Source organism: Antedon mediterranea, chromosome 3 (assembly GCF_964355755.1).
Source record: "Antedon mediterranea chromosome 3, ecAntMedi1.1, whole genome shotgun sequence".
Lineage (NCBI taxonomy): Eukaryota > Metazoa > Echinodermata > Crinoidea > Comatulida > Antedonidae > Antedon > Antedon mediterranea.
In genome coordinates, this window is record NC_092672.1 from 26295334 (window position 1) to 26319509 (window position 24176).

At 32.8% G+C, this 24176-nt stretch overlaps 2 protein-coding genes across 2 annotated transcripts in view; one reads left to right on the top strand and one right to left on the bottom strand.

Annotated features, from left to right (window-relative positions):
* LOC140045098 (beta-mannosidase-like) overlaps nt 1-17631 on the top strand; it is a 39158-nt gene extending 21527 nt beyond the window's left edge. The window contains exons 14-17 of the mRNA XM_072089850.1: nt 14674-14821; nt 15830-16038; nt 16591-16785; nt 17132-17631. Coding sequence (XP_071945951.1) covers nt 14674-14821; nt 15830-16038; nt 16591-16785; nt 17132-17443 — 864 coding nt within the window. The 3' untranslated portion in view covers nt 17444-17631. The remainder of the gene's footprint in view (nt 1-14673; nt 14822-15829; nt 16039-16590; nt 16786-17131) is intronic.
* Nucleotides 1156-4777, bottom strand: LOC140045099 (uncharacterized). The gene is made up of 2 exons (XM_072089851.1): nt 4724-4777; nt 1156-3735 (listed from the first exon to the last, which is right to left on the bottom strand). The coding sequence occupies exon 2, from the start codon at nt 3733-3735 to the stop codon at nt 1987-1989; it is 1749 nt and encodes a 582-aa protein (XP_071945952.1). The 5' UTR covers nt 4724-4777; the 3' UTR covers nt 1156-1986.
* Nucleotides 17632-24176: the final 6545 nt, after the last annotated feature.

Here is a 24176-nt window from a genome sequence, read left to right on the forward strand (position 1 = left end):
CGTGAATGACCTACCATCTAGTATCGAAAGTGATTGTAAAGTTGTTTTGTACGCTGACGATTGTGCAATTTTTTACTCCCATAAAGATCCAATCGCAATCCAATCTAAACTCCAAAACAATCTCGTATCATGCAATAATTGGCTGATCGACAATCAACTTTCGCTTCATATGGGTAAGACCGAATGCATCCTGTTTGGTTCTAAACGTAGATTAAGCAAAGTAAACGAATTCTATATTGATTGCTTTGGAACGACTATAAATGGATCAAAATCTATCAAATATCTAGGTATTGAGATTGACCAAAATGTATCAGGTGACGTCATTGCCCGCTCTGTTATAAACAAAGCAAACGGCAGACTGAAATTTCTGTACCGACAATCATCATTTCTTAATTCACATTGTCGCAAAATTCTTAGTTTTGCTTTAATCCAACCGATGTTCGATTATTCGGTTTGCTCATGGTCTTCTACGGTAAATAAAAATTTAAAATCAAAATTACAAACGACTCAAAACAAAATGGTTCGTTTTATAAAAAAGTTAGGTCCCCGATCTCATGTTGGTCAATATCAGCTAAACGACGTTGGTATGTTAAAAGTCCAAGACCGTGTCGAATTTCTTAGAGTCTGTCATGTTTTTAAAATATATAATCATTGTTGTCCACCTTATTTATGCAATCGTTTTATTAGAATTTCAGACAGTCATAATTACAATACTAGGGGATGAAATTTTAATTTTAGAATCCCAACTATCAAGCCAATGGCACATGTGACCTTTTTTTACAATGCTATTAAAGAATGGAATAATTTACCAATTAACATTAAGGAATCACAAACTGTCTGTTGTTTTAAAAGTAAAGTTAAAAAGTATCTACAGGAACGTTCACTAGCTCTAGAAACTATTTAATTAGCGCTTCTTCTTTTTTCGATTGTCCTTTTTGCTGTTTTTTGTATTTTTTTTTATGTTGCTTTGTTTGTCTTTTTTGCTGTTCTTTCAAAGGACCTCATTGGAAACAAGTCCGTAGAGGACTTTTATGAGTTATCCTTGGCATCCTTGTTTTATATTGGTATTTTTATATTTGCCAATTTTAATTGTATGTCTGTGATATTTTATGTACTGATGCCGAAATAAATCAAATCAAATCAAATCAAAATCAGATGCCCGACCATGACATCGCATAATGATTGAATATGCCAGTAAATTTAAACATTTCCCCAAAAATGAAGTGGTTTTTTTTATTCTGAATAAGTCTGAAAGTTTATGATTGTTTCTCTGTTTACTTCTATACATTTACATTATTTCCATTGTACAAACTATATGCTGCTATTCTTATTATTATAAAGGATAGACTTTTAAAATACTTTATTCATATCGTTTAATGAAAAACATTAATTCCAAAATTTTTAATTGTAATATATATTTGGAAAATTAAAATTATACAGATTGTAGGCATACTAGAATCTAACAACAGGCATGATAACAAACCGAATAACTGCTCTTAATCTATCAATTACAGCATATACAAAACATTATTTTACAAACAGTTTCTCATACAAAATAATAACACATTATAAAAAGAAAGAAAAAAAAAGATAGAATAATACAAAATGATCATGATAGTACTTAAAAATAAATTCTGTGAAAGTATGATGATGTAAACATGTTGCTCTCATAATCCTAGGAAATATAAACGATGAATTAAAAAAACGAATGTGTCTTGACCTACAGTACACGTGTAACAAACGCCCATATAACCTCCCACTTGATCTCGCAAAATTGTTAAACGATGGAGGAAATAGGCCATGCATTATTTATTTCCCTGTATTCATTAAAATGGTACATGCTATGTACATACGGTATGCAAATTTAAATTGTGTGTGAAGTTGAGAATTTAAAGTTACCTGTAAAATATGTCAACATGAGATTGGAAGTTTTGGAATCTCGGTGAAGTCTTTAGGGTCTATATTGTTGTTAAAGAGCAAAACATATTAGTAATTAAATATCTTAACAGTGTTTGTTCCACAATTTGCAACAGCTAATCTCCTTGGCTTAAAGCCGATTACAGTGAGTCCATCTGGAGAATTAATGTCATCATTTATTTCATCTATTCGTTTTATGAATGTACCATTCTTATCAAACAGTTGTAGTTTGTGGTCACTGGACACTATTAGATTTTCATCCATGTCCATTACAATACATGTAGGGTTCCAAACTGTGCCATCTTCCTTTCCCCCATCTACAATTGTTTTCATAAATGTACCATTTGCTGAAAACAATTGTATTTTATTAGTATGCCAATCTGGTACTAACAAATTACCATCCATGGTTAAAGTGACGTCATGTGGTTTAATCAGTGTACCTGGTGTTACATCAACTGAACCTGAACCTATCTTGCCCATCAGCTCCCCACTATCAATGTTAAATTTATAAACACATTGAGCCCCTATGTCTGCAATATACAGAACATTTTTATCATTGTTTACTGCCAAACCAACTGGATATTCTAAGATTCCTTGACCGAATTGAGTAATTATTTTAAACTTCTCATTACACATTACAACACTCTTACTTTCGGCGTCACTAAGCATAAAATTATCAATTCCTATTCTATGTACTTTATAGATTTGGACATTTGGAATTTGTATGTTGGCAATAAATGAACCTGATTGATTAAATTTCAGTAACTCATTAGAATAGCTTGGTACTAATAAACAACCATCTTTATCTGATGTTACATCTGTCACATGGTATCGGTTATCTATTTTGAAAGATCCTATGTTATCAATAGTATGTAGAACTGTAGGTAGAACTGTAATATTCACTGGCGAGCCTTTGATGCTAGCAAATCCATTAGTGATGTTCATCTTCCATTTACCGACGTCATTGCATGTACTTTTAATGCTGTACCCTCCGCTTCCTATGTCACCTACCACCAATTCAATGTTGTCACGTGATGGATTTATCAGAGTAGCAGTCAATGCGCAAGTATCCCATTCATCCACATGTTTTACCATCACTGCAAATGGTTGTCCCTTGATAACAGTAATTGATTTATCCTCTTCATTAACAATGTACCTTTTATCAACACTTGTGATTTTACCGATTACATTAGAAATAGCATCATCCAGATCTGACTTTATCGTGAAGTTTGGTGTAAGATTATTTGGATAAGAGGAAAATTTGTCTTCCATTGTATTTATATTTTGTTTAACTTCTTCAATATCCGATTTGTAACTATCAAGTATGGTTTTACATTCCGGTTTGTCTGTCATTTCTGTAACTGATGTCTTCAGATTTTGCAATTGCATTTGGTGTTGTTCGAGTTCTTTAACTTGTCTTTCAATTGCTTCCTCCTTTTGCTTACATACAATGTCAAGATCCATCATTAGTTTCTCGCTTTCCTCTTTAACTTTTTTTACAACAACTTCTACATGGTTTTCAATCAATTTTTTAATGTAATCTACTTGTAACTTAAACTCTCTGTCATCGCTAACTATGGAATTAAAAATGACTTCTAATTCCTGTTTCATATCTGTGGCCTTTGAGATAGCTTCATTTACGATTTTGTTAAATTCATCTGCTGCAATAATCATAGGTTTGGTGTCATGCTTCTCTGTATAACAACTCACAAAATGTTCACAATCTTTACATGCACTTTTGGTACACGTTGTACAAAACCGTTCTACTATGTTATCTGGATGATATTGGCATCTGAATGGCACCTCTTGACTCGACATCTGTAAACAATATTTAGAAAATTGTATTCTTTGTTTAACATGCATTTCTAGTGTTAAACCTACGAATCATGATTGATACTAGATTGAAACTCAATCACCTAGTTCAAACACAAAGTTAAAGTGATGTATGTTATACTAGCAATTTTCTAATTTTTAATCAAGAAGACATCAAAACGTGTGAACGAATACTATTTTAGCAATAACATGTGTAATTTGTGAATTATAATTACATTAGAACCACATTGGAGCAATTAATCAAGCATCAAGTTTAGTCTTGTACACTGTCTTGTACGTACAGATGCTGGTTATCTCGCTAGCATAATAATAGAATAAAAAAGATTATCCGCTGAAAATCCTCAAATGCCGAATAATCTTTATATCCTGGTACCAGTTATATTCTTTGAACAAGGACTAAATCCTTCAGATTTCTTTTGCTTTGTTGTTTTTTCATGTATGTTTTGTTAATTGGTATGCAACTTATCTTGTATTTTTGTTTTTCGACACACTGTAACTCTCGTGGAAATATCTGCACAAGATTTTCCGTTACGTTTACCATAGAGGAAATATTATATTTCCTCCATGCGTTTACTAAAATTTATTCTGTTGTTAGCAATATAGTGATTATGCATTATTTCACATAATATGTTAATAATGTTTGAGTTCATTTAAGTCCACACTGTGTATAACACTGTTCTTTGATTTTATTAGGCAAATAAACGTATTTCTTCAGATTAAAAAACAGATACTCATCAGTAATAATTAAAACAAATGGTATACAACAACATAGTTAATCAGTTTCAATTAAGTTTTTTTAAATATGGTTTTTGTTTCATCAACTCAGATATAAACCTTTCGACTAATATCTCATTTTCGGTTCGTTTATTATTTCACATAATGCATGTTAATTGAATTCGCATCACAGCATATTAATCTAATAAGTTGTGTTATCTTTGAAGATTAGATGTTTATAGTTTTAAACTCAACTTACCTTATTTTCCTGATTCTGGAACTCCCTTGTAGCATTAACTGATATGTTTCCAGTTGTAATATTAGTGGTAGTAATGGTATGTGCTTAACCAATTGTATTCTTTTATAAAACTTACTAACAATGGTGTATGAATGACGTATAGGAAATAATACAACTATGAACTTTAACCTTTGTCACATAAGAAATAGGTCTAAGTTTAAAAACGTCTGATCTGAGTTTTCTATAGATAATAGTAGGATCTACCTAAACATTTGTCTTCGTATATTTGATCATTATAAAAATAATAAGCAAAACATTTGGTTTCTGTAGAGAGGAAAACAATACGAAAACATAATTTCCGTTGAGCACCGCTATTGCATAATGGTTTTAGTTTATTAGGTGTTTATTCAGGTAAACCGTACTTATAGACTACCAACACCAAGTTTATATCTAGCCTAGCTTAAACCGATAATAGCCAGTAAAGCACTGGGTAAAAAATTAATGCATAATAGTACAGTACCTACCTATGTGAGGTGCTTGGTTTGCGGCTAAATCCGATAGGTAGTAAGAAGTAAAGGTAGATTGCGTCCGCCATCATGCCATCTTCAGAATATCAAGTAGAGAAATCTACCAAAAGTACGGTACCGCTCAAGATGTGGCAATGTCACGCACCTGCCGCATATGTGCCGTTGGAGGAATGTTCAATGATCCAATCCAATTATGGTTGATTTTGGTCAAAAGGGGGACATTAAAATGAATCAATGAAAACCCTGGGAAAGCACATCAAGTAATTGTGGCTGCCCAGCCACCTCGTTTTAGCTCCAGCAAGACGGACGAAATCATTTTCATCATCAACCGATTATTCAAATTCCTGAGGTTTATGTCGCATGTCGTCTGTTTCGCCGATCAATTGTGGAGAACTCTATTTTATTTTTTTTGTTTAAAGGTATCCCAGACCTATTTATACTGTTTTAAACAATTCCCAAAGTAGGCCTATCCGTCTTCTCCCGGGGAACTGGAAGTCGCAAGGGCGTCATCAACCTCTCGCATTACTATGGTATCTCACACTGCCACTGCGTTTCAGTCTCGCGACGAGCTCCCCTCCTTAATCGGCCTAAAAGTCTTCTTGCCGTGAGAATGACCAGAAGTTGAGCGGCGTGCGTATAGGCTAAACGTTGCATATCGCTTCGACGAACTACCTCCTAAGAACAAGAGTACCAATGGAAGGGGTGATATGAAGAGAGGTTATAGGGGCATCTGTTTCGGTAACGCTCTCACCGCTGCCGCGATGTCTCGCAGAGAGGACTGGGACAGCATATCATGTGTCCGGTCCACAGAGACCGCATCAGGAGCATGCATCGCGAGATTACTGTCATTGTGCATCGTGCCTACTACCTGGAAAAATATAGATACAGTACCGAAGAAGCATTTGAATATCAATCTGCATTGTATGAATTCGTTTGGTTTTTAATGCGTAATACACACTCTTATTACTATATTTCTGCGTGCAATGATGAAAAGTAGACAGACAAGGAGCATTGTTATTATTTTTTTGTCTGTGTCGAAGTCGAGACAAAGAAGAATAAAGAATGATATATTGACAATAGAATCTGATTAAGTAAATCAATTATTTATCATGTTTCCAATGTACCGTACTTTTATAAAGTAACAAAAAGTTTAAATCTATCTTTACAGTTTTATACAAATCATCATTTATTTCGGTCAAACTCTGTGTATTCATAGTTCTTACTCTCAAAGCGTATGGTTTGAAAATCAACAAACTTACTCTGAGTGCATATTATTTGTCCCATTCAATCCCGAATATTACGTTTGGTACAGAAGCTGTCTATTACTTCCAATGTATACGTTTTGAGTTAAATTCAGAGAGTATATGTTTAAATCTTGAATTTTTACTCAAGATATAGGTTATGGGATATATTTTGCCTTAGCCTTACTTCTAGGAATATGTTTAGAGTTATAAACCCAATGTTCCTGATCAGAAGGTTGCAAGGCATAGAATTCGGGATCAAACATCAACATGTCTTATTACTGTTTAGTCAGTTCGTAAATTTAAGTATTTTACGGGATTATGTTTCAAAAACTGCATTTTGCAGTGTAGGCCTACATATAAAAACATCCTGGTTACACGATTAGTCGTTTGTGGGTTCATCCCATCGCAATTCAAGGGAAACATAGAATATAAATTCTCATGATTTTGTAATATTGTTTTTGATAAAAATAAAAACCAGTTTACCTAAATAATAATTAGGAAATAAAGTTTTCTATAAGATATAGCCATAGTAGGCTTAATACAGAATAAGTAGAAAGAAGTTGAATAATAATCAACGCTGATTGTAGTGATTAAGCATGTAATACAAACATTCTGCTATTTAATAATTAAATATTTTTACATTATTTGCTCCGTAATTTGCCACAGCTAATCTCCTTGGGTTATCACTGATTACAGTAATTCCAGCTGGAGTATCAATGTTGTCATTTACGTCATCTATTCGTTTTATAAAGATACCAGTCTTATCAAACAATTGTAGTTTATGGTCACTGACAACTATTAAATTCTCATCCTTATCCATTACTATACATTTAGGTTTCCAAACCTTACCATCTTCCTCCCCACCATCCACAAATGTTTTTATAAATGCACCATTTGCATTAAACATTTGTACTTTATTAGCTCTCCAATCAGGTACTAATAGATTACCTTCACTTGTTAAAATGACATCATGTGGAGCATTTAGTGTATCCATTGAACCAATCTTACATATCAGCTTTCCGCCATCAATATTGAATTGATATACATAGTGCCCATCTCTGTCTGCAACATACAGACTTCTTGTTGTAAGGTTTACAGCCAAGCCAACTGGGTATTCCAGTATGCCCTTACCAAATTGAGTGATTACTTGAAACGTATCATCACACCATACAACTTTCTGATTTTGGGCATCGGTAAATACAAAATGACCAATATCTACGTCATGTATCTTATAGACATTGACATTTGGAATTTTTATGTTGGCAATAAATGAACCAAATTTTTTAAATTGTAACAACTCATTACAATAACTGGATACTAACATACAGCCGTTTTTATCTAATTTCACATCTGTTACTTTGAATCTGTTGTCTATTTTGTATGATGCTATGTTATAAATGGTTTGTACAAGAGATGGTACAACTGTGATATTCACTGGTGAACCTTTGATGCTAGAAACTCCATTAGTGATCTCCATCTTCCAGGCACCTTCCTCATTGCATCTTCCTTTTATTTTATACTTTCCACACCCCATGATTTCTACCTCATCAACAGCAATGTCGTCACGAGATGGCTTGATCAAAGTACCAGACAGTGTGCATGTATCGTCACATTCATTCACATTTTCTACTTTCACCGAAAATGGTTGCCCCTCTGTAACAGTAATGTTTTTATCATCTTCGATAACGCTGTAACGGTTATCGACACTTTTAATTTCACCGAGGCCTTTTAAAATATAAGCGTTCAGCTCTGTGTTTATTAAGAAGTTTGGAGTAAGATTGTTTGCAAACGAGCAGAACACCTTCAACATCTGATTTGTATTTAGCAAGTATGGTTTTACTATTCGGTTTGTCTGTCATTTCTGTAACTGATGTCTTCAAACTTTGTAACTGCATTTGATGTATTTCGAGTTCATTAATTTGACTTTTATTGAATTCTTCTCTTTGTGTACATACACTTCCAAGGTCCGTCATTAGTTTCTCGCCTTCTTCTTTAACTTTTTTGACAACACCTTCTACATGTTTTACAATCAGCTTTTTTATGTAGTCCACGTGTGACTTGAATTCTCTGTCACCGCTAATTATGGAATTAAAAATAGTTTCTAATTCTTGGTTGACATCTTTAATTGACTTGATCATTTCGGTTACGTTTATGTCAAATTCATCTACTGCATTTATCATAGGTTTGGTATCATGTTTTGCTGTATAACACGTCATAAAATGATCACAGTCCTTACATGCACTTTTGGTACAAGTAGTACAATAACGTTCCAGTATGTTATCAGGATGATCTTGACATCTTAATTGTATATCTTGACTCGACATCTGTAATATTATTAATAATTTTTTAGTTTTAGTTTTCAACAGGTTAACATTCTAGTATTTTAACTATATAATAAATATGATAAAATGATTCGAACATGTGACCTCTTGCTTACAGGACGAGTATCATACCACTAAGAGACATTTTTTCATACAACTAAAAATACGGAACTTTCGTCGATGAGCTATGCTCGACGCGATTATAAGATCATGTTCCGAATTTGAGCACTGTTTCTATAATTTGACAGTATAAAGTATATATAATATAGACACAGTGCTACGCAACACAATTGATTCACAATTGTTATACAATTGTTTTAGCTTCAATTTATAACTTTTTTTGTAGTTTTGTAATTCGTTATCATACGAACCTTATTTTCATGAATAACTTCCTCGTAGTCCAAACCTTTAGGTTTTATTCAAAAACATGAGAAATAAAATAATAAAAACTTTAAACTGGGTCACAGTTAAATAACTCTGTGAAAAACTCCATTCTCACACCTCTATGAGGTTAATTGTGTGTGTTAGCATGGTCTTTGCAAAGATGTATATATGGGGAAAAATATTAGTATTAAGCATAGCATCTAGTTTGCTAAACAAATATAAAGATCACCCTCTTTTAGTTTAAAAAAGTAGTCAAAACCTTAGGAGTGCGTTTAAATTACTTTGTATGATATTAACTGTTATACTATTCCCGCTGTGATCTTTATCACGGCAGGAAGGGTGGTCACAGGTAGAACACAAACAAACGTATGTTTTGATAATGATTAAATGGCAATTGTAATACTATGTATAACTTTACCTTATCTTCATGATTTGTAACTTCCTCGTACGTAGTTCTAATCTTAGGTTTGTAATGAAGTGATTATTAACAGTGACTTGGTACGGTATGCTTTCATACAAATGAGTAACAAAGGAGTACGAATGGCGTAGGTTTTTAATAGAGTGCGTTATCAGTGACTTGGTTAGCTTTCATACAAATCAGTAACAAAAGTTTATATTTAACTGTATGTAATTTCAAATTATACACATTTGATGATTTAAGGTAGTTTCAAGATAACAATAATAATTGGTATTAATTATTTGATGATGTAATGCGGATGTATGAGCAAGTGAATCACACGAGCACTTACAGTATGTTAGTAACTCGTATGACTGGCTTATCTCCGTTTGTGTATTTGTGTGAGTGGGGTGTGAACAAAACTTTTGTTACTAAACTAATCTAAATTGTTATTAGATTAGCTCTGTTCATTGTGCAATTTCTCGACAGAAATTCTTCCTTTAATATTTAGTTGTCCTGTTGGGTTATTTTTGTAGTTGTAATTGGTGGCGCAATGTCTTATCATTCTACAGCATCACTAGATGAGATGATACGTTTAAACATTCTTGTTTAATGTGTGAACGGAAACAAATACAAGAATGTTGACACACATTTAATTAAAAAAATAAGAAGAAATTTACAATATAGATTTAAGCATCAGTAATGTTTATTTCAATTTTTGTTTTACAGTGTTTAAGGCGATTGAAAATATATATTTTAGTTAGTTTGTTTTTTTTCCTACTTTATAAGTATATTTACTTCACTTAAAAGAAAGACTAAAATGATTCAACAATCAAGAGGCTATATAAACAAGGATGTGTAATGAAGGATGTTTTGCTAAGTTGCTCAGATTTTTTTTAAACCAAGTTTATATTATTGTTTATCATGTGGTTTTTAACTGAGGTTATCTTACCCTCAACTTGAATTTCAAAATGGTTGGGTTTCTGTAAATAAAAACTGGTTATTCCAAGTAAGATTTCATAATTTTATGAATAATATAGAGTTAAAAATGTATGGGGAAGGATATGATACAAAATGAAGTTTATATAGATGCGTGCATGTAATTATTTGCAATACATATAATGGCACCGCATTTTACCATCTACATCTTTCAAAAAATATCGTACAAAATACTGGTTATTCTAGGTAAGATTGAAATTACACTCTTCCCTAGTTAGTCAAAATAAAAAATTAACATCTCTATGTTATTTACAATTTCTATCTAACGTATTCTTAATATCTTCATTTGATCCTGTAGGCCTATTTTAAATAAAAAACATATTGCGTTATACAGCAGTGGCATGAAAGTGTGACGTGGATGTGCTTTCAGCAATTTGTTTAATAATTAAATATTTTAACGTTGTTTGCCCCATAATTAGCAACAGCTAGTCTCTTTGGGTTATTACTGATTACAGTGATTCCATCAGGAGTATCAATGTTATCATGTACGCCATCTATTCGTTTTATAAAGATACCATTCTTATCTAACAATTGTAGTTTATGGTCACTGGACACTATTAGATTATCCTTCCTTGTCCATTACTATATATTTCTAGGGTTCCAGATTTGACCATCTTCTTTACCCTCATCTACAATTATTTTCATAAATTCACCATTAGAATTGAAAATTTGGATTGTATTAGTACTCCAATCGGGTATTAATAAATGACCTTCTTTAGTTAAAATGATCTTCTTTAGTTAAAATGATATTATATGGTGCCATCAGTATACCCTTTGATCGTATCTTATTTCTTGAAGGTGTATGTACATAAAACAGTGTTCTGTTTAGTAATTAAATATTTTAACATTGTCCTCTCCAAAATTTGCCACAGCTAATCTTCTAGGATTATAGCTGATTATAGTGAGTCCACCAGGAGTATAAATGTTATCAGTTTTGTCATCTATTCGTTTTATAAAGAAACCGTTCTTGTCAAACAATTGTAGTTTATGGTCACTGGCAACTATTATATTCTCATCCTTGTCCATTACTATACATTTAGGGGTCCAAACCTTACCGTCTTCCTTACCCCCATCTACAATTGTTTTCATAAACGTACCATTTTCATGAAACATTTGTACTTTGTTAGCACTCCAATCAGGTATTAGTAGGTTACTTCCTCTGTTTAAGATGACATCATGTGGGCCAATCAATGTATTACTTGAACCAATCCTTCCCAAAAGCTTCCCATTATACATATTAAATTGATATACATATGGTTTTTCTCTGTCTGCAACATACAGAACCTTTGTTTCATTGTTTACTGCCAACCCCACAGGAAATTTCAATATTCCTTTACCAAATTGAGTTATTACTTCAAACCGATCATTACACATTACAACATTCCTGTTTTTGCCTCCACTAAACATAAAATTACCATTTTCCATCTGATGTATTTTGTAGACAACACAATCCGGAACTTGTACAGTGGAAATAAATGAACCTGATTGGCTGAATTTCAACAATTCACTGGATACGCTTGATACTAATACAGAGCCATCTTTAATTAACTTCACATCTGTTACTTTGAATCTGTTGTCTATTTTGTATGATTCTATGTTGTCAATTGTATGTACAAGAGTTGGTTCAACTGTGATATTCACTGGTGAACCTTTAATGCTAGAAAATCCATTAGTGATCTTCATCTTCCAGGTACCTTCCTCATTGCATCTACCTTTTATTCTGTACTTTCCATTTCCAATGCATTCTATCACATCAACGATAGTTGTGTCACCTGATGGTTTTATCAGAGTAACATTTAGTGTGCATGCAAACTCCTTGTCAACATTTTCTACCTTCACTTCAAATGGTTGCCCCTTTGTAACAGTAATGGATTTATCATCTTTATCAATGCTGTACCTGTTATCAATACTTGTGATTTTACCGAGGCCTTTGCTTATAGCGCAATCTAATTCTGCATTTATTGTGAAGTTTGGTGTAAGATTGTTTGCATAAGAGAGTAACTTGTGTTTCGTTTGATTAATATTTAGTTGAACACTTTTGATATCCGATTTGCAATTTTCAAGTATGTTTGTATTTTCTGGGTTGTCCATCATTTCTGTAGCTGATACCTTCAGACTTTGCAACTGCATTTGGTGTAAATCGAGGTCCTTTAATTGGCTATCATTGGCTTCATCCTTTTGCTTACATAGAATATCAAGGTCTATCATTAGTTTTTCGCCTTCATCTTTAACCTTAGTAACAATACCTTCTATATGGTTTTCAATCAGATTTTTAATGTAGCCTACTCGGGACTTAAATTCTCCGTCATCTCTAATCATAGAATTAAAAATAGTTTCTAGTTCCTGTTTGATATCCAAAGCTGCCATGATAGTTTCAGTTACGTTCTTGTTAAATTCATCGACAGCAACTTGCATAGGCTTGCTATTGTGTTTCAATCTAGAGCAACTTATAAAATGTTGACAATCCTTGCATGAACTTTTGATACATGTTTTACAAAACCGTTCAAGATTATTATTAGGATGATCTTGACATCTGAATTTTACTTCTTGATTCGACATCTGTAATGTAATTCATTTTAAGTTTTCAATAATGGTAACCAGAACTTCTAGTGTTTCAAAAGAAAAAACAACAATCTTCCAAAGTACTTCTGGTGTCGATGTATGTCTTAATACCATCTCCATCGTTCACTATATATACTGCTATAGTTTAGCATGTAACTAACTTTATTTTATCTATTATTTGTTTATTGTAGTCTTAATCGTACGTATACAATTGGATTTTGTAGTATAGAATCTCATGGAAATTATTACCAAAATTGTATTTTAAAATATGATTTGGGGTTTATTAACCAACGCCATCAACCATCATGTACTAATAGTTCGACATCACTTGTAGTTTCAATTGTTTTTCTAATAACATTTGCAACTTACCTTCTTGATCGACTGCAACTTCCTCGTTGTCCTAAACCAATATAGTTTGTAGTATAATTAATGAAAGTGCGGTTAGCAATAACACTACCATTTAACGGATGTGTATGCATGACGTATAGAAAGAAATTTAAACCATGAACTTTAAACTTTGTTAGCTGTACAAAAGTGTTTTGATATATAATCCTCATACTAGCATGGTGACTGAGTTCAATGGAATTCATTGTTAACATTTTGTTCCTGACTTATATTAGTTTATATTGAGAAAGTGTAGGCCTGCAAAGACACAGTCCTTTCCTTAAAAATGGAATAAATATAGAGTAGAGCTATCAAACATAATGTTATTGACTATAATATTATATTACATAGCCTATGGAAATACGTTAACGTGATTGGTTGAAACTGCATCACCGCTGCGAGGATTGTAAATCGTATTTATCCTCGAATACGATGATATTGGCTGAGTAATTTTCGCGTAATTATCGTGTCCCTGTCATTAAACATAAAATCCAGCAAATTCTCGAGTACGATGATAATGACTGTAATTTTCGTGTGGCAACACTCGCGTTTGGCCATAAATAAACAAAATCATTTACTGAGATTTTAACTCGCGATGATTTGTCCATCATCACCATACGCAACTTGCTTGAAGAAATTAATCAACTAAACTATTTAAACTATGCATACATAGCGCCCTCATTTGTTATTAGCCCTCCCTAGGTGTGCTGAAAGACCCGTCTGTGATTGATTAATACTCACGGTAGTAACCTGGTACACGCGGCGCGCTGAACATCCGGTGATTCGACTCCTCGAAGAAGACGAATTGTTATTTATTCGAGACCAGAATTTAATGTAACTAAAGTGAACACTAACCGTTCGAAACATTTTATTCTCAATCACGGTATTTTCTTTGACTGTTAATCACTCATGCAATCGCGAATAATTTTAGAATTTGTATATAATAACTTTTATTTTGTTTATTTTTATATTATTTTCATCTAATATTCTAAATGAAAATAACTAAAACTGTAAATGATAATTGATATTCGTTTTTGTATGTAACTCTGCAATATTTTCTAGGCCTTTGTTCAATTTCAATCTGTATTTTATTTTTACGATTGCAATAAATACACAATTTCATTTATACACATTTTACACATTTGTTATATAGATATCACAGGCAATGTGTATAAAAATAGAGACAGAGCATTATAGAAGACATCAAAGTGATGTTGACAAGAATAATAATGGTATGACTAGAGGGGCACTCTACTGGCAATTGAATGATATCTGGCAGGCACCAACATGGGCATCCACAGGTAAACATCCGAATCTATCAATGTCAATGCGTCCTTACATGGACAAATGAACACATGGATATGCATCAATGGTGAAATCAATGATTATCAAAACGCGCTTACCTATGTTAAAGCACTGCTGTCAATCGAACAAACACGCTCTACAACCCCGTGTCTCTTACCGCGGCCCTCTATAGAAAGTTGCGAATCAACTGTTATTATTTTAAATCAGGATCAAAAACAAAACGTGCCCATGTATAAATCGTATGCGCAGTCTCCGGAAGGTTAGCCAGTATAGACTATTAAATGATGCATTTAACCATACTATTCTCCTATATGAATCGTGCTGCCTGGTTATTGGCTAGTATTTTTAAATTTTAAAAAACATGTTCTTGAAACACCTCGACCCGAGGGCTCCAGTGTAATAGGTTAAAGCCTTTACCACTAGACAAAACATTTCGATTGGCAAACGCTGTTTACACAAATTATTTAATCACTCCGCATGTTTATATAACGCCCTCTATAATGTCCCATTCTATTTCATAATTATTCTAATGAATTATTCATGATTTCTACCTTAATTTGAGTTTTGGGTTTCCTGACGTCATGCCAAATGAAAAATAAATATAATAGAACTTCACACTCATCAAGATACCTTTATTTCAAATCGTTCCATTCTCCAATATACCTGTTATGTTCATAAATTTGTTGGTAAAATTATCGATTCGGTTCTTGTATCATCTGTTTGTACACCATATTGTTTTAAAAAGAACCGTGATTGACGGTAGTCGTGACGAAAGCCAAGACAATTACAACGATGGAAACAATTATCAAAGTGTAAAACAAAATACTTATTAAATTTAAAGAGCAAAGGATTAGATGATAATAATAGATAATTACAAAACATACATACTGATTAAGACCAACCTCAATATTGAATGTAGTGTTCAAATTTAACTAGCCAACGACGAGAGTAAGGGGTGAATCATCTGTGTGAATAATAGAGTTTACCTTTTTTTTGTTTCTAAGAATACGAAGGTAAATGGAAAATGCTACACTACTTTGCCAAGGATTTCTTTGCACCATTGCTAGCATCAGGTTATATTGTGGATGGTCATCTGTATGTTTATGCTATATCGGACTTGACTGACCCATTAATCAATGCAACATTGGTGGTCAAGATCTGGTCCTGGGATAGCTTTACACCACTACTTGTACAAAATTATAAATTTAATCTGGTAAGTTATGTTTAAATCATTCCTATTACTTAAAGCGAAAACTTTTTAGGAAAGTAAATAGGTCCATTATATTTGCGTACTATCTATGAAATGGTTTTATCCATTAGGTTAAGTGAAATACAATTTTGGTGTGGGATTTGTGAAATCTGTCCTTTATAGAGATTATTTGTTCATTGTAGGTGTTTTTTCTGTCCATTATAGGGGTTGAGGTCGCTGTTATTCAGAACTTCCTTTTTAAATTTCTAAGCCCTTACTTGTGTGTTCTCAAACAATGTTGAAATCACAGTCGTTTGCAGTGGTTTTATCCATTAGGCTAAACTGGTAGAACTATGCAAGCGACAACATGATAACCTATGTCTGTGCTCACACTATATAGAGATCATCACAGTCGTCTGCAGTGGTTTTATTCATTAGGCCAAACTGGTAGAACTATGCAAACTACAACATGATAACCTATGTCTGTGCTCACACTATATAGAGATCATCACAGTCGTCTGCAGTGGTTTTATCCATTAGATGATAACCTAGATGTCTGTTTTCACAAAATTATAGAAATCACAGTCATCAATAATGGTTCTAACCGTAACGTCAAGTGAAATACTTAGCAAAGCTGGATGCAAGTCTCGAAATTCGTGTTTCTTTACATTTGGTGTTGGAAGGATGGCCTCAAACAAAATTGAAACCAATCCTCTCTATATCTCTTCTTTCTTCGATGCAAAAGGCTTAGTACAAGATCCATATTTACAGGTATGTGTTTATTTTAGATTAGGACAACGCGGTCGTGTCGATATAAAACATTATAAGCACGATCGGATCAACCGTGCCACGCAAGTTTGAGAATGCTGATATAGTCACTTTTTAAATACCTAATATTATATCAACTCGGCTTGAAATATAACCTTTCATCATTCACACCTCATGCCATTATTTGTACCATTTACACTTATAAACATTGATCATTTGTATATTTATTATTGAGGATAGTGGCATATATTGTATTGAGACTATGGAGTTCTCTATGTTGAAACTTTGCCGCAAGAAATTGTAAAATTATATATATATTTTTTAGATTAAACATTATTTATTTTTAAAGATTACTAAAGTCGTTCAAGAAGGCAACATCTTTACAATCGGGATTAAAAGCTCTGCAATCGCACCCTTTGTGTGGCTAGACGTAGGCGATATTAAAGGAAGATTCTCCCGTAATGGCTTTCTCCAGTTGGAACCAACCGTCACTGTGACGTTTTATGCTTGGGAAGTTGTAAGCTTACAAACGTTAGAAGATTCTTTGACCATTCAATCACTAACTTCGAGAAAACCAACCAAAGTGCAACCTTACAATTATATGTTTATGTATTTCTTTTATTTCTTTAATTTAGTAACAAATGTTTTATTTTTTACTTAAATGTACAACAATTAAACATGATATTTAACATCTGGACTTGTGCAGTTCAGTTCTATGTTTGCATTTTTTGGCTTAATGAGCAACTTTCCTATTGAAACGGATTTTCTTCGTAGTTGTGGATTAGTTTGTTTTAAGTTTAAGCGGTGTGAAAAAAAGTAAAACTGTAATTTACAAAACAAATGTACAAATGAATTTGTTTGTATAAATGTACTGTAAAACAGTACTACATCATGTAGCATGATATATAGGTGTGCCCTGAAAAAAATCAATATTTCTATAAAAAAAATACAAAAATCATGAAATTAAAATTGATACAAAACGTTGCAGCTTTTTATAACGAAACAATATTGGAAATCGTAACAAACCCACTAATTTCGAGATAGGCGGACACAATTCACAAGCGGTTATGCATAACCATCTTGGTTACTCACCCTAGCTGATAATAATATTTTATAACATTTTGTAAGGGTTTGTCTGTCAATTTTGTCGAAATCTGCCGCTGAAAATCAAACACATTGGACTATAAATCAATTATACCATACGAACGTATGTTGTTCGTGGTTTTGCTACTAATAATTATTTTGTTTATGACATTGATACCGTATTGGTTGTTTTCTGTTGTTCAATTGAGAATTGTTTGAATTAACCATTTGTGCTGAAATCCAAATTTCAATGAGTTAACGTTAACATTTTTCTATTTAATAATTAAATATTTTAACATTGTTTGCTCCGAAATTTGCCAAAGCTAATCTCCTTGGTTTATAACTGATTACAGTGATGCCACCAGGAGTGTCAACGTTATCAATTACGGCATCGATTCGTTTTATAAATATACCATTCTTATCAAACAATTGTAGTTTATGGTCACTGACAACTATTAGATTCTCATCTTTGTCCATTATTATACATTTAGGGTTCCATACCTTACCGTCTTCCTCGCCCCCGTCTATAATTGTTTTCATAAATGCACCATTTACATTAAACATTTGTATTTTATTAGTTTTCCAATCAGGAACTAATAAATGACCTTCCTTGGTTAAAATTACATCATGTGGGGTAATCAGTTTACTCCATTTACCAGTTATCTTACCTATCAGTTTTCCACTATCAATATTAAACTTATAGACACAGGAAGCTTCTCTGTCTGCAATATACAGAACTCTTGTTTCATTGTTTACTGCCAAACCAACTGGATATTCTAATATTCCTTTACCAAATTGAGTGATAACTTTAAATCTATCATTGCACATCACAACCTTCCTTTCGGCATCACTAAACATGAAATTACCATTTCTCATTTTATGAATCTTATAGATTGGGATTTTGATTTGTATATTAGCAATAAATGAACCTGATTTGTTAAATTTTAACAACTCATTTGAACAGCTTGATACTAACATACAGCCATTTTCATCTAAATTTACATCTGTTACCTTGAGTCTATTATCTAACTTGTGTGATCCTATGTTTTCAATGGTGTGTACAAGTGTTGGTACAAATGTGAAACTCACTGGTGAACCTTTGATGCTAGCAACGCCAGCACTGATCTCCATCTTCCAATCGCCTTCCTCATCGCATCTACCTTTTATTCTATACTTTCCCCATCCCGCGTATTCCACCTTATCGATGGCAGTGCTTTTACTTGATGGATTTATCAGAGTAGCACTCAAAACACATGCATCACATTCGTCCACATTTTCAACATTCACTGTAAATGGTTGTCCCTTTGTAACAGTAATTGATCTATCAGCTTCACGAACGCTGTACCTTTTATCAACACTTGTGATTTTACCGAGCCCTTTCGATATAGCACCATCCAGCTCTGCATTTATTGTGAAGTTTGGTGTAAGATGGTTAGCATAAGAGAGAAATTTGTGTTTCATTTTATTGATATTTTGTTTGACTTCTTCGATATCCGATTGGCAATTGTTAAGTATGTTTTCATTTTCCGGTTTGTCTGTCATTTCTGTAATTGATGTCTTGAGGCTTTGTAATTCCATTTGGTGTGGTTCAAGCTCTATTACTTGACTTTCAATTGATTCTTTCTTTTGTTTACATAAAATATCAAGATTCATCATTAGCTTCCCTCCTTCCTCTTTTACTTTTTTAACAACAACTTCTACATGGTTTTCAATCAGTTGTTTAATGTAATCTACTTGTAACTTAAATTCTCTGTCATCGCTAATTATGGAATTAAAGATATCTTCCAATTCCTGTTTTGTATCTGTGACAGACGTTGTAACTTCATCTACTCTTTTGTTAAATTCATCTACAGCAATTATCATAGGTTTTGTATCATGTTTTTCAGTATAACAACTTACAAACTGTTCACAATCCTTACATGCACTTTTGGTACAAGTTGTACAAAACCGTTCCAGTGTATTATTAGGATGATCTTGGCATCTGAATGGGACCTCTTGTTTAGACATCTGTAAATATTTATATAAACCATTTTAAGTTTCAACATATAAAAATATATTTAAAAAAATAAACAATGCTGTAGGTCTAAATATTTGAGCTTTGTGCACTTTGTAATGTTTTATGTCGTTATTTTGCAACTGTGTCGTTATGTTATGATAGGTTTCCTATTTCTATAGGAAGGTGCTTCAGGTTAGTTGTCAAACAAACAGTGTGTTATATTTTGGTCGGAAACCTTTTGGAGAAAATGTATATAATAGGCAGACCTCCCAACTTGGAAAAATAGATATCGGAAGGTTGTAAGACAATATAGAGGGCGCTATAATAATACATCAAATCATAGAGGGCGATTTAAAAAAAAACCTAAAGATATTCATCTATTGTAATGCATGAATTGATTATAAACATCTTACGAACTGACGTTAGTATGTTTTTATGGTAGAAATATTAATTATAAGACTGTTGTTGGTTTATCCCAAAATATCGGGAGAAAATATTTTTATCGGCAGACCGGGAGATGACTCGAAATATCGGGAGACTCCCGCAAGTATACGATACGATACGAGGAAATGTTGCAATCACAAATAGAATATTTAAAATTGAAGTTTAACAAAAAAAAAGTTATGAAAATATCTAATAAAAATATAGGTACAAGATATATCTCTTTCAAAAACATAATCAATATAAAAATACATATAATTTACAAACATGGGATAAAAAAAAATAATAAAACGTCAAAATAAAGACTCTTATCAGAAAGGGGCACTCGGGTACAAGGATAAACTACCAAGAATTGAAAAGGCCAAAATTAGTGATAAATCTTCTCGAGTGTTCGGATTTAACTCTAAAGATAGGAAACGGGTATTTACCTCTAAGGTTGTACTGAGATTCGTTAATACAGGTTTCCCAAACTGGAACCGCGTATTCTAAAACGGGACGTATAACAGCTGTAACCAACCCACAAACCGATTGTCAAACAATTCAAGATAATAGAAAGCAAAGGAAATATAACATTATAGACTTAAAGAACGCATAGACAAAGTACTAGGCCTAATCCTAAGATGCAATTGCAGATTAGAAGCGATGCTACGCATCTAGAGTAGAGATGATTGGAATGCTCTGCTAAATAACATTAGGGCAACATGAAACCAATTCAAATCTGGAATTAACATTTCGTCTAACCACCATTTAAATACCTCCCATATTTTCCGAAGAATGACTCGACAATGACCATGGAGGGACAAGATGAATCAAGGAATATTATCATGAGAAAGAGATATTGTAATACATATAGAATTCAGTTTTAAGAAATAAAATGTCATGTCATTGTTGAATATATTGTATGTTGATTTTAGCCTAGCCTGGAGTACCTTAACATCAGTACGGTTGCATCTCTTGCATTATATGCCAGAGAATGCGTTTATATGTAACATTATGCCATGCCTAGCATTCAACAATACACACTACTACATTACTACAGTCAGTAACTTACCTTATCTTCTTTTATTATTTGTAGTCCTATTATTATCTTTACCAATATACTTGGTAATAATGGGGTGCGGTTAACAAAGGCTTTGTATTCTGTGAATTATTAACAACCTCAATGATAGTGTATAGGCCTATCTTTGACAACTTCTATAATGACGTAAAGGAAATCATTTAATTTAACCGTGAACTTTGTACTTATTCACTATACAAACTTCTCTTTTGATATTATTAGACCAATGGTATGTTTAGATTATAGTATATTTTTTAATTCCATTTTCAGCTAACAGAGTATAGCGCCAATAAAAAAATTCAGTATAAAAGGAGAAAATAAGATTTAAGATTTTTAAATTAGACATTTAAAATGTAAAACTTTAGTTAACAATTATTAAAATTAGAAAAGTATGTTATCGTAGCTTTTCCAATAAAACCTCATATCTCCATTTTGTTTCTGAAATTTACTTTTTTGTAAACAATAATGATAACATTTTTCAGAGAAACAGCCACTCAGAAAGCAGACAATGTTGTGTTTTTTGTCTAAACGTGTATGTTGTAGTGACACATACGAGGTTTTGAGCACATACAAGATACAATACTCCTTCCAAAACTGATTTAAATAAGAACCAAATCAAAATGCATATAAAACCAGAATTTTATTTAATTATTATAATGACGATATAAACAGTGTTTTTAACCGAAAATGTGTCTTCACATTCCGACCTCTCAATTATTTAAAAAAATCGTTCTTCACAACTTTCCTAATAATCAATCAAGAAACATTTTCTTCCGAATCTATTTTTTTACTTTTCCAAGTTTTAATTACTAATTTTGTTTCTAATCATAAAGCATCTCATTTTTAAGGAAATATGCTCTCCACAAGAGTATGGAGGTAAATTGAAAATGCTAAACTATTTTTCCAAGGATTTCTTTGCACCAGTGCTAGCATCCGGTTATAATTATTACGAATGGTGAATATCCTATATCGGACTGACGACATATTTATGGTACATATCGTCATTCACGTGATGTTTTGCAGCTAAGGTTTTCATGACGTTTGCAATTGCTCAACGTGACTTGCGCGTGATTTTATGAATTTCGCGTATTTAACATAGGGGCCTAGTTAAAAAACAAATAACATTTTAAATTGAAACTTAGCAAAAGTTTAATTTATATCATGCGCTAACTTTCTATTGAAAAAAAATGGCATGTTTCACAGAAAGCGCGTTTAAAATTTTAAAATGCGAAAAATCAATTTCTAATCAACTTTCTACGCGTTTCATGTCATTTTGAGCATGTCAAATATTCCCACGCGCGCGAAAAAGCGTAAAAAACAGATTTTTCGCGAGATTTATGTTTTTTCAGCCTTTTCTCGTAATTTTACCAACTTTTAAACAATTTTGACTTAAAATCACGTCATACGAGTATTAAATAATTTGCGCGCGTTTTTAATGAAAAAGTTCACAAATTCGTCCAAAATTATGCCTTTTTTTTTAACAGTCATAGTTTCTAAACTAAACGGTGAAAGTTACTTTTATTACGTATTCTGAAAGATGATGAGTTGTAACCGGACATCATATGGCCACTCGAATATAAAATATGAGATTTTTGTCTCTTTCGTCATAGCTCATCGCCTTTAACAGAGCGCATCTCCACTTATTCGTTTTCCATTTTGCACCTGATTTGATATTGTCTAGGTCAATCAACTATCTTTCGCATGATTTATTATTTGATGACGTCATCATATTCAAAATTACTTGGGTAACTTTTGTTCATCATTACAGTGAATTTCAATATGTTATAGCTCCTCAGAATAAAGAGTGATACTCATGATTAAAACGTTTTTCGGAAGCTGTTGAATTTTAGATACGAATTCATGTACACGTTTTGCGCATCGGATGTTGTGACGTCATAATATGGCCAGTTGAATTATAAAAGTCGTATTTTCTTATTTTGCGTCATAGTTCATTGCATTTAAAAGAGCGCGCACCATATTCTATGTATCCAAATTTCTTCAACACGTTAATATGTTGTTGCTCATATAATTTCCTTCCAAAATTGTTATCTAAGTATTTCATTTTGATGACGTCATCACGTTAGAATTTGGAATAAGAGAAGGGTCCCGTTATTTTCACCTATTCTGCACTGTATTTAGTATGATACAGTAGTGTACTGTATATATATTTAGACACAAAATAGAGAGGGCACACTAACATTTTATTTTCTTCAGGTCACAATGGCATAATCGATTTTCTGTGCACAATATTTTAACGTATAACGTGCACGTAGCGTTTGCGCGGCGGATAACCTAACTCGTCCATAGTGACGAGTTCAAATCTAGTTAATAATAACCAGTGCTATCATCCAGTTATATTACGAATGGAGAATTGATAGAGGTTGTCAAATATAGAAAGATACCAAGATACAAAGAAGAGGCCAAAGAAATCAATATATGATTACGTTACATTAGTAAATTATAATGTATATATAATATATAATATATCGGACGACCTATTAATGCTACATTGGTGGTCAATATCTGGTCGTGCTTTACACCACTTCTTGTACACATTTCTACTTTAAATCTCGTAATTATTCTTTTTTTAAATTTGGTTTTTTTGTTAAAACTGACAGAAATAATTTGTAGCATCATCATCAGGACAAAAAGATACAGTATCTGAACGTCTGAACATCCTCACCTTTATTTTTAGTAGCGTGGACGCGACTCTATAGTTCACTATGTCGGTCGGTCGGTCGGTCTGTCGGTCTGTCGGTCTGTCTGTCGGTCTGTCTGTCGGTCCGGTATCACTATGCGTTTTAATGCTTTTCTGTA